Source organism: Rhinolophus hipposideros (assembly GCF_964194185.1).
Source record: "Rhinolophus hipposideros genome assembly, chromosome: 18".
Taxonomy (NCBI): Eukaryota; Metazoa; Chordata; class Mammalia; order Chiroptera; family Rhinolophidae; genus Rhinolophus; species Rhinolophus hipposideros.
In genome coordinates this window covers 18,256,392-18,268,775 of record NC_138064.1, presented here as the reverse complement: position 1 = coordinate 18,268,775, position 12,384 = coordinate 18,256,392, and the positions used below count along the sequence as shown (strand labels likewise).

At 37.2% G+C, this 12,384-nt stretch overlaps 1 protein-coding gene across 1 annotated transcript in view; it reads left to right on the top strand.

Annotated features, from left to right (window-relative positions):
* The window catches only part of DNAH11 (dynein axonemal heavy chain 11), a 287,853-nt gene that overhangs the window by 199,843 nt on the left and 75,626 nt on the right, over nt 1–12,384 (top strand). Inside the window, exons 62-64 of the mRNA XM_081079668.1 lie at nt 2,477–2,647; nt 9,698–9,933; nt 11,157–11,279. Of these exons, the coding sequence (XP_080935794.1) occupies nt 2,477–2,647; nt 9,698–9,933; nt 11,157–11,279 (530 nt within the window). The remainder of the gene's footprint in view (nt 1–2,476; nt 2,648–9,697; nt 9,934–11,156; nt 11,280–12,384) is intronic.

Here is a 12,384-nt window from a genome sequence, read left to right as displayed (position 1 = left end):
AAACATCTCCTTATCACATGGTTTTCTCTGGTCTCCCTTTGTGAAAGAGCATGCCCCCTGCACACATCCTGCTTGGTAGCTCTGACTCTGCTTTATTGTTTTTTTTCATAGGATTTATCAGCACATGACATACACACATATATATACATATATAAGCTCCTCAAGAATAGGAACTTCATCTGTTTTCTGCACTGCTTGATCCCAGGCATATAGGCTAGCCCCTGGCACATCACAGGCGTTAATAGATACTTGTTGCGTGAATGAGTGAATGAATGAGTGAGCTTTGGGAGCCTATGTTAAAGAAAAATGAGGGGCCCTTTGAAGACCGTTTTTCTTGGGTTAGTTGAGAAATTCCACCACTTCTGGTGAAGTTTACAGCTTCTCCCATTTAAAGTGGAAAGATTTAAGCAGTTTCAAGTGTTTACCACTTCTGAAGTACCTGAGGAAAAGAAAAAGCACCATTTAATTAGATTGTTTTCAGGAAGTATTTTCAAAATGAAAGTTCTATGCAGGGAAAAATAGGCTCTACCATGTGTCTCTAACACACAACAGTCTCTTCCAAAGGCTTTACTTAAGATGATTTAGATGAGGAAGGGAAAAAAACATTGAACAGTGTTAACCAGCAAAATGTGTGTGTGTGTGTGTGTGTGTGTGTGTGTGTGTGTGTGTGTGTGTGTGTATTTTTTAAAGGATTAACTGAAGATGTCAGACCTTTTCCTTTGAGGATAAATCCCTTCTGACTAGAATAGGACATAGTTAACTTCTGAAAAGCATCAAGACTGATGATTTTGTCTATATAGCATTGACCTGGAAGCTCAACCATTCAGACTAATAAATCAGGCAATTTATATTTAATCATTAACTAACTCCCGAGCTGAACAGCTGTTCAAAATTAGAAATGGGTCACCCCAGCCAGGATGACATTACAGGCAATCTATAATGCATTAGAATAAAATTATAGTGATTTTTAACTGTCTAGAAATTTATTACAGGACATGTTCCAACTCTTAAACTCTTGTTAGCCAATGTCAGTAATGATTTATGTTGCGTGGGTGGTATAGTGAAATTATTGACGATTTCAATAGCCAATCAGTCTATGTTTAGTAAATCTTCAAATTTCAAAGCTGTTTTGGAGAATGAGGTGGGTGCACTTCATTGTTTATCATTTACTAACCAAAGACAACAAAGATGGAAGGAAGGTAAATGAGAGATTTCTCTTCAAAATTAATGGATATATTGTCGGTCGCTGAAGAGGGAAAGTAATGAATTCTATAAAAAGGGCAGAGAATGGAAGTTCCTTGATGTTTAATTTTATAGCTAACTTGGGGTGATCTTTATCCAGCAAAGCAAGGAGACTATATTTAAACAGCTTTGATAACCATTTTCACCTGCTGATTTTATGATCTCAGTGTTGGGGATGTTACGATGACTAGCAGGCAAGTGGGATTTCCATCTGTTCTGACATGTATCACTTTTGTTTTCTGTGATCACTCTTCTTTCATGAGAAAAGCTAAATTCCACAGGGTTCTTTGCTTGTCCTATCAAAGGGATGGTTTTTTTTTTTTCTTTTTTCAGGGCCTGATCATTTGCATGTGCTTAGAATGTTGCATTCATTTTTAGCATGCATTGAGGCAAAGTGAATTAGTGAACTACCCTACAGCTTAGTCAGGCCATATTTATTGCACTTTTATTCAAATCCAGTATTAAAGGCTCCACATACTTAACCTGAAAATCAGATTTCAAATGGCCATTCAACTAGATATAAAGATTTCAACTGCATTCTTTGATTGTATTATCTTCAAGGTTAATGAAGTCCTTCTGAGTCCATGTTTTCACGCAGGGAATAGGTTCTGCCACCGATCGAGTGATTTTATTAGAAAAATAACCCGCGTTTAGTAACTACCAGCACTATTCTTTAATTAACAGAATCTAGGATAGGTGGCCCTTATAGCTTTATGTTTTAATTAATTAACATGAGTGGTGTTTGTTATTTTCCTTTTCCTATAATACCGTAAGCCCATAGCCAGTATTTTCTTTCTTTTTTTTTTTTTTTTAACGTCTAGGACACTGTAGTAACATTCCAGAAAAGCAGGAGGAGTAGAGAGCAGCCAAGCTGCCATTAAAAATCCTAACATCATTCAGTCTTGGCCATAACTCTTGGTCTTCCAATCTAGAGATAGGAGACTGACTGTCTGCCTTTCAATCACAAGAAAAGAGTTAGGGCATCGAATGAGAAGATGTTTAAGACCTAATGTCATATTGTAGTAAACTCCACTGAGGAGAGTATGAGAGCTCCTTCAGAATGATGGGTTTCAAACATATGAACGATTTATAATAGTCATGCCAACCAGTTATGTTTTGTTCCGTCTCAAGACTATGCAGGACATAGACTTAAACTACTCTAAGGTAATTACAGTAAGAATTTGCTGAGTTGATGCTCACCCTACAGTTATATCGGAGTCATTTTATCTTTCAGTCAGAGAAGATTCGCTGGGGGCAGTCTATTAAATCCTTTGAAGCTCAAGAGAAGACACTCTGTGGAGACGTTCTCCTTGCGGCAGCCTTCGTATCTTATGTAGGACCCTTTACGAAACAGTATCGCCAGGAACTGGTAGATTGCAAGTGGATTCCCTTTCTTCAACAGAAGGTAAGCTCAGTTCCTTACTCTGTTAACCTTTGGAAGCATTATCTTGAAATTGCAGCAGTAATAGCAGTATGTATACCAGGCTCTTTTGTACTTCAGTCACAATAACTGACTGGAAATTTTGGTGTGAGGGAGATGTTTCTTGTGTGTTGTCGTTTTTCTTATTTTAATGACGGTTAACCAGGGAGATGACAAATATAAAATTAATTGTACAAACTATAGAAATATAGTTGGAAAACTGCTTTAACAAAACTTGTAGCTGAATTCAAACTTGGGTTATTATCATGTAGCATGAAACTTTGTGTCTCCTTGCTCATATGATGAGTTATTTGTTAAAGATTTTTGTTCCATGACTCCTTTCAGATGAAAAGTGTAGCATTTTGTACATATTTTGATATAAAAATAGCTCATCCTAAATTTGAAAGTTCAAACCCATAAGCAAAGTGAAATCATAGTTTTGGAAGACCTCACAGAGAAAACTGAGACACAGAAAGTATAAATGACTTGACTAAAGTCATGTAGAGCAGGAAATTAGACCTCTGACTTCCAGGCCACTATTTTCTATGCAACACTGTGTTATCTCAGATGATTAAATAAAACAGGTTCCTAGTTTACATATCCAGCCTTTAAGATATCCTAAATCTCTCTGTATATTAATGTTCTACATTGCGAATACACGGGTTTGAACTGCATGGGTTCACTTACAAGTATACTTTCCCATTTACTTAAAATTGCAAACATGGGGTTCCATGAAAATAAAATTTTGTTTTGAAAAGGGATAATAATAAAAAAATTTACATTGGTTGACTTATCCAAAATGTCTAAACATATAACCAGGGCAAATTGATCATTTTCTGATGACATATACTAAACATATATTTGTTTTAACTGTGGGCCTATGTTTTATTCTGGCCCCTCAATTCTCTTCTGGGAATCCCATGTCTGTTTTCAGTCATCACTCTGAAAACAGACACTCTGCCCTTTTTTCTTGAGAATGCAGGCACCATGCAAACTGAGAAACAGACTGTAAAACACAACCAGCTTCCTCTCCCCCTCATGTCTGACCATAGCAATACCAAAGGAAGAAAAGTGATTCTAAATTATGTAAGTGACATCCCTTTGGAAGAGACTTTTCTGTCTCTAAGATACCTGGCAGAAAGTACTACATACAACGTAACAAATGCCTGCCCTTATGAAATAGAGGTTTCCATTTTCTGATCTACTTATCTTTTATGACTTCTAGATTCAGTCTCAGCCAAGTGGGAAGGCAGTCACATCTGTATGAACGTGTGCCAGGGTCCAAGAGGAGCTGAAATTGTTTACTAATGTTAAGTTTTGATTAATTTTCCTGCAACAGTGTTCCCTGATCTTGTCCTTCCAAGAAGCAGCTCCTCTTACTTCTCCTCAATATATAGGGTATTTTCTAGAGCTCTGCTTGTCTGTAGGTAACTGTCACCAAAGTCTCTGGCTTGTCACTTTGGCTTGGTTATCCTGGGGATTCTAATGGTTTGTAAATTAACCAGTCAACAAGTGACTGTGATTTGTATGATTTTTAAAATCTTTAAGACAAACATGTCATTTGTTAATGATCATCTGACACATTTACGGTAAACTTGGAAGGAACTCTTTATTAAGCAAGCCAGTGTTACCTTCATGTGCTCCTAGAAACAAAGACTTCATATTCTAAATACATCCATTTCCCCCAATTTAGTAAATAAATTTAATTAAGTTCAAGTCAGAAATCCAAGGGGAATTATATTTTTACTTGAACCAGTATTCTAAAGTTTGTCGGAAGAATATGTTTTTTAGAACACCAAGATAATTTTGAAATAGAACAGTAAGAGGGCATTCTTCAAGATATTAAAATATTTTCTAAAACTACAGTAATTACAATGAAGTGGTTCTGCATGGGGAAGTGGAAAACTAGAATAGAATAGAGTTCAGAAGCATTCAAGGATGTAGAGAGGTATTTGATATATTTAATACTCATATGATAATGTATAAACTCCTACAACCACATCTCTTCTCCACCAACATCTATGCTCATATATTGTCTTCCTTCCCTGTGCTGTAAGTTGGAAAACTGGCACTTTTATCTAAGATCAACCATTGGGGTTCTGTACTAGTGTCCATCCCCTTTCCCTTCCTCAAGGACAGTTCTAAAGCAATTCTCACCTCTCTATCATCATCAATTTTTCCCTCTCTACTTATTCATTACTAAATCATTCCCGCCAGCATTCCAATACATAGTTATTTCTCACTTAAAAAAATAAATAAAAGAGAACAAACTGATGGCTGCCAGGTGGGAGGGAAGTTTGGGGGACAATGTGAAAAAGGTGAAGGGATTAAGAAGTACAAGTTGGCAGTTACAAAATAGTCATGGGGATGTAAAATGCAGCTTAGGGAATACAGTCAGTGACATTGTAAAAACTATGTATGGTGCCAGGTGGGGACTAGATTTATCAGGGTGATCACTTTGTTATATAAGTGTATAACCACTATGCTTTACACCTGAAACTAATATAATACTGAACGTTAACTGTAAGTGAAAAAAAAAATACACCAACACATTTCTCTTGACCCTCCATGTCCTCCAGCTACTCTTCCAGTTCTCTGCTCTCATGTGCAGTGATCGCTTCATAAAATCTCTATTCACTGTCTTCAAATCCTCCTTCCATTTTCTCTGAGTCACTCCAGACAGGCTTTTGTCCCCATTACTCCACCACAACTCTTGTTGAATTTTGCTTCCACATTGCTAAGTCTACCGGTTTATTTTCCATGCTCATCATACTGACTTGACTATTGACTGTTTTTGATGTAGCTCATCACTCCATCCTCCATCGATACTTTCTTCACTTGATTCCAAGACATCTCCCTCTCCTCATCTTCCTCCTACCTCACTGGTGAGTCCTCCTTTGACGTCTTTATTGCTTTTTCCTCTTGCCAACTTCTTAATGTTGAAATGCTCATACTCCAATCTTTGAGCTGCTTCTTCCCAAGTTTATGACTTTAAATGTCACCTGTACACCAGAAACTCCCAAATACACATCTGCAGCCAAGATGATGGCGTCTACTCTTCTATGTCTGGAACATGTCTCAGACGTGGCACACCCAAACTGAAATCCTGATCTTCCCCCAAAACTCTTCTACCCAATATTCCTAATGTGTTTAATGGCAGCTCCATTCTTCTTAGCACAGGCCAAAACACTTATAGTCACCTTGAGTTTGCTATTTTTTCTGACACCGGTTTCCAGTCCATCTAGGATATTCTGTAGACAACACCTTCAAAATATATTTTTACCACCTTCACTGCTCCCATCCTGGGCCAAGCCATATTCCTCTCTTGGAATACTGTAAAATCCTAACTGGCTTCCCTACTTTTACCTTTGTTGCTTCTCTTCAAATCAGATCTCAACATATCAGCCAGTAAGAGCCTTTAAAAATGCAATCAGATTACATGACTTTTCTTGTAGAATCCCTTTGGTTACCACTATGATACTCAGAGCAAAATCCAGAAACCCTACAAAACTTTATAAAACCCTATGGGATTTGGTCCCATTATCTCTCTTTATCTCCCTTCCTATTATTCTTTTCTTCACTACTCTGCTCCAGTCACAACAGCCAACTTCCATGAATATATCATATGTGCTCCAACCTCAGGCCCAGTGGCACTAGCTGTTTCCTCTATCTTGAAGTGTCTTCCTTCAGGAGATATACATGTCTCACTCCCATCTATCAAGTCTTTGTTCAAATAACACCTTCAAAGCCTTAGATATGATTACAACCTCCATCTCTCAGCATCCCTCATCCCAGTCCTTTTTTTTTCCACTGTAACATTATCAATTTCTAATGTTATTTCATTCATTTGTATGGTTAATATCTTTCCCCTCCCCCAGCCAGAATGTAATATCCATGGAAGGAAGGATTTTGTATGTTCTGTTCACTGCTCTAGAATGGCTCCTGGAACATTGTGGATGCTCGGTACTTGTTTTCATTGAGATATAATTTACGTACTGTATACAATTCCGTGGTGTTTAGTGTATTCACGGAGTTGTGCAATCATCAGTTAATTCCAGAACATTTTCATCACCCCAAAAGTAAAACTCATACTCATTAGCTATGATCCCAATCACCCTATCCTCTCTAAGCTTAGACAAACACTAATCTATTTTATGTTTGTATAGATTTGCCTGTTCTGAATATTACATATGAATGAATTTACACAAATGTGGTATTTTACAACTGACTTCTTTCACTTAGCATGTTTTCAGGGTTCATCCATGATGTAGCCTATATTGGTATTTCATTCCTTTTTATGCTTGAATAATATTCCGGTATAAATCATGTGGAAGTGAACTTTTAAAAACATATTGATGCCAAATGGAGTTGAATCATTAGAGATTGGGGGCTGGGTGTTGGCATCCTTTGAAAACCTTCTTGTGATTTTAGTATGTAGCTTGGGGTTGAGAGCCATTGCCGTAGGGGAAATCTAGGTTTTGGTTAAGACAAATAGGTAGAGGGAGCAAGAGAATTTGGTCCAAACAAGACTAGGACACTAAAGAACAGGTGGGAAGGATTGTGCAACAGTGGGAGCATGAGTCTGTAGGATTGGGATGGAGAAACAGAGTAGCATGGTGATAACTGAAAGGGACAGGAACAGTGGACATACATGACCTTGAAGGTCCAAATTAAACCGTTACCCCAAATTGTTTCCATTCAAAGAGTAGCACAGAGGGTGGTGACTGAAAAGGATGGGGTAGAGGACATATGTGTCCTAGAGGGTCCAAATAAAATTATCTAAAATAGTTTCCAGCTAAAGTTGTCTGCTGGGCAGACAGACAGACATGGGCAAATTCATGACAGCATTTGCACTCCATTCATTCATCTGACCTAGCGATTTAGAGACAGAACAAATATATGGAGTTATTATTGGTGTTAACCTTTCCAAGCCTCAATGTCCTAAGCCAAAAAATGAAGGTATCTACTTTTCACAACTCCTATAAGAGTTAAATGAGATAATGAAAAACAGTGAATGTATATGAATAAATTTTGTAAACATTTAACACGTTATAAACATTGGTTGTTTTGTTACCATCATGTTAGGAGAAACTGGGAGCCTTACCTCATCAGGAAGTTCCCTTTTTTTCCTTTGGAATATGCCACTTGGTCAGTTTTCAGAGGATTCTGATACGCATTTGGTGTGAGGATTAGTTAACCTTGGCTCAGGGCAGGTGCTTCCAGCCTTCTTTTTGCTCTCTAGCAAAAGCTTCTTTTCAAAGAGGGGAGCCTCTTTCCTTCTCCCTGCCCCACCCCTCCAGCCTTATCTTGTAGTAGCACCCTGACTGACAGGTTGACACTATTTAATGAAGCAATTAGGTGGAGCTTTGCTAATTTACTAAGCTGAATTTGGACTTAAAGGGCTCCCTCTTTGCACTTGGTTTCCAAACTCATTTTCCTTTCTATAGACTCTTTCAAGGAATTCTCAAAAGAGGAGTGGACTTTTAAAAAAGATACATATGAATTAAAGTTTATTAAAAAATTTTTTTCTGTAGTCATGCAACTACCTATTTGAACATAACAATATAAAGAAAACATCCTAAAATTTGTTTCTAAAAATTTAAGTCTCAAAGTATTTCACAGTATTTATGATATTTTTTAATGTGACTTGGTTGCTTTATTTCCCCTAGTAGACTAACCTGACCATTAAAAAGGGGGGAAGCTGGCATTCCCTTTGATCCCCTGCATTCCACTTTGTAAACAGTAGGTGCTCAAACAATCTATGGAATTAGAATACAAGACCTACATGTGTACCTTCTGTTACTCCTTTTAGCTTCAGAAATACAAGTTAATTCAAGCCTCCAGTTATTTCAGGTTGTTTCTATTACGTAGAAAGTAACAAATGAAAGCCATATATCTTTTACTAACAGGAGAATGCTCATTTCAAAAGATACCAATTGGCTTGTGTCTTTAAGGAAACTATATCAAGTCAGATACCAAGGTTTGTCGCCAGGAGATTCAGAGTTTATTTCTAAGAGCATTGTAGTAGCCAACAGTGCTACTTTTCCTATATCGACATCAAATTGACCCTTCCAGCTTCACTGTGGGAATTTTTCCAACATTTTGTTTGCTGAAGCTCTGTGGCCAACCAATAAATCATATTCTTGCTGCTGTGGCCTTGCTTGTCTACTCCAAGTAGAGCTCTTCCTATAATCTCTTACGGAGGCATGTTTCCATCAAGCCTTGGGAGTAGCTCCTTTCTCATCTTGTTCATTTTGGTGTTTCCAGACAGTGTTTTATATGTAGGAGGTACTCAATAAACATTTGGTGATTGATAACCAAACAAATAAATTGCTTCCCATGATCTTGTTTATTTTTGGTAAAATCAGTCCATTTTTATAAAGAATGATCCATATTCTTTAAAATAGATTTCTCTTTTTCTCTTTATCTTTCTCTCTTTTAAAGGAGACAGTTCCCTAGTTTTCAATGTTGCTTTCCACAATCACAGCATAGGCAGAGGAGAGATTGTAATCTAAGTTCCTGGGCACAACTGGCAAGCTGATGGAGTTCCGGTGGACTCGATACATTCCATAACCCATCTCAGAAAGAGAAGTCATCTCTTTGTAGTGGTGGCCTGTAGTAAAAGATGAAATGCCTGAGCAAGATAGTGCATTTTAGCATTGCTTATGTGGGGTGATTACTCCATCGGGCAAATACATTTCTGTTGTCCTGCCATACTTGTTGGTGTCTAAATTCACGCTCACCTTGTTGAAATAGCTTTGGATGTATGTATGGGTCAAAGTCCCTTTCACTTGAGGCCAAAGAGCTGTAGTAATAAACAAGATGCTGAATACTGCAGTTGACAAAATTCTGAGAGGTGAGTACCAGGCTTCTCGGGTCCAATGTATTTCATGATGAGAGTTTTATTTCCTGTCAGAGACTCTACAGAGAATTTGCGTGTGTTCTCTTGGCTCGGGTTTCTTGTTTCCTTGTGTAGTTCTGAGACATTTACTCTGCCACTCTGTCAGTTTATTGCATCTAACTCTGATTTTCAAGGTTTCCATCCCAATAACTGAAGGCCTGGACTTGATTGCTATGTTGACGGATGATGCTACAATTGCCGCCTGGAATAATGAAGGACTGCCCAGTGACAGAATGTCAACCGAAAACGCTACTATCTTAACACACTGTGCGCGCTGGCCCCTAATGATAGACCCCCAGCAACAGGGAATTAAGTGGATCAAGAATAAGTATGGCACTAACCTGAAAGTCACACATTTGGGCCAGAAAGGGTATGTGAAATTTAAGGATTGGCTTTCTGTTTAGCCGCTGTGAAATAGGTCTGATTTATACAAAGCCCTGGCATGTGTTAGACCTCTCTGCCACTATGAAATGTGACAATTTGGTATGACTTGTTTATATGCCTGCTCACGTTTCACATAAAGTATCAGTTGAAAAAGCATTTACGTTGGGCAGTATCCACTAACACGAAGAGGAACTTGGATTGGAGGTTAGAACAAACACTGCATTTGAGAGGAAAAATATGTTGATTTCCTAAGGCCAAGAATGGAAATATAATGCATTATAATCCATCCTTAGAGCATTTAGCATATGGTAACACAAGAATTGTCAACTGCATAAATAGGTTTAATGATGTTAATAGTCAGATTCCTAAATGTATACTTTGCTGCCAGTAGGATTTTAACATGACTAGAAGTCCCAGTATTGAATGCTTGAAGATAATTTAATTTCCTAGTCAAGTTTTACATGTTGCTTTTGAGAACGGAATCTGCCCTGAGATTTCCTTTTATTGGGTCTTCATCACAGTGCTGTCTGATAAGTAGAAAGCTGTCTTGTATGTAGCTGGATAAATACATAATTTATTGTTGAATAAATAATTTTAGATTTACTGATATTTCATTTGACCCTTCCATCATCTTTCACATGTAAAATGAAATACGGAATTTCTGTAGTTGTGCAGATAAATGTACTCCTTTCTTATCTGAACACTTGGAGAAAGTGATTTCTGAAAGAGACAGACTATTTTTGAAGAGTAGGAATGAAGTAAAATGATAGTTCACCTCTTTACGTGACTGAACCTAAAGGTTTAAAAAAATGAAAATGTGATAAAACCACAAGGCATTTAATAAAATTTGATTTTTTTAATCAAAAAAAGACCTATTGAATAAATTTAAATTGAAATCTATGGTGTTTAGAGAGTTACATTTATTTCAGTCCTGATTATTATCAAAAATAACTAATTTGCACGTGATCTTCTTAGTTCAAACTGTTGAAGGTCACTTGGAAAATATAACTAAAATTTACCTCAAAATCTAATCTTTAATTTCTATGTAATCTAGTTAAGAATACTACTTTATTAAATAGTTTTCTCTAAGTTAGTTTGTCTCATATAAAATATCTACATGAAATCAAACATAATTTAACATAAATAATTTTGAACATTTTTCCTGTGCTTATTTATGTGTTATTATCTCTATTCTGACTGAATTTTAAGGTTTTTGAATGTGATTGAAACTGCTTTGGCCTTTGGAGATGTCATCTTAATTGAAAACCTTGAGGAAACAGTAGATCCAGTCCTTGATCCACTGCTTGGCAGGAACACAATTAAAAAAGGGAAGTAAGTATTTCTGAATTGTTAATGTGTATTGTGTGCTACATATGTGTTTGATCATCAGCTTCCATTTCTTAACCCCATAATCAAGTGCATCTATTGACATCTTCTTGGTGCTATTTCTGAGTTTCCATTGTATGGAACGTACATTCCAAGACCACAGCAACCTCAATATGATCTATTCTTTCAGACTATTTGTTTGGTGGATTTAGATTCACATTATCCAATTTCTGACTTCCAGGCCCTAAAATGCATTGTCACAAATCTGAGAGTAGTTGTTCCTTTATTAGTTTATGCTAGTGTTTCTCTAACTTCAGTACTTTAAAAAACACCTTTAGTATGTTTGCCTGAACTGCATATCACTTGTATCCCTATTTACTTTATATTTTTCTTGAAAAACAATTTTTAAGTCCACTCGCTATGTTTTTTTTAATTTAGTCTCGTCACAAGTAATATCATCTACAAAATCACAGGTTTACTGTGTTCTATGTTTTTCTAATACACTTAAAATATAACCATTTAGGAAAAAAAGCGTTTCTTAGAGGATCCCCAAAGTCACCCCCCATCCCAGCACTGGTGGATTACCAATAAGTGGGGAACCCACCCCCCACCCCCACGCCTGTGAGCTCTAGGTGCTGTTCTAAATGGCTGACATTCCCTCAGGGACACCTCTGCTCTCCGGGACATTCTCCCAGGGGCACTGAAGCCATTTCCAAGGAATCATCATAAATGTGTCAAAGGTCAGAGGCAGCAGTTACCTCTCTCACCAAGCCTGCATGGCCTCAGGGGAGATTGGGACTTCCCAAAGGCTCTTTGTGCCTCTTCACTCCAGAAACCAACATTTTCTAGGTTTATTTCACTGGATTTCATTCTCTTTTTGTGTGTGTGTGTGTGGTTTTTTTTTCTTTACAGAGATGTAATTTTAGATCTTCCCCAACCCCCTTCTTCTTTGACACCCACTCTCTGCCTCAAAGTTATCTGTCTCCTTTTTCATCACTGGATTATTTCTGTCAATTTTAAGTAGAAACAGGCCTACTTCTTATGGATGACTAACTTCTGTTTTTTAAATAGTCTCTAACTGACGAGTATAGTATGTATTATACAACTTACC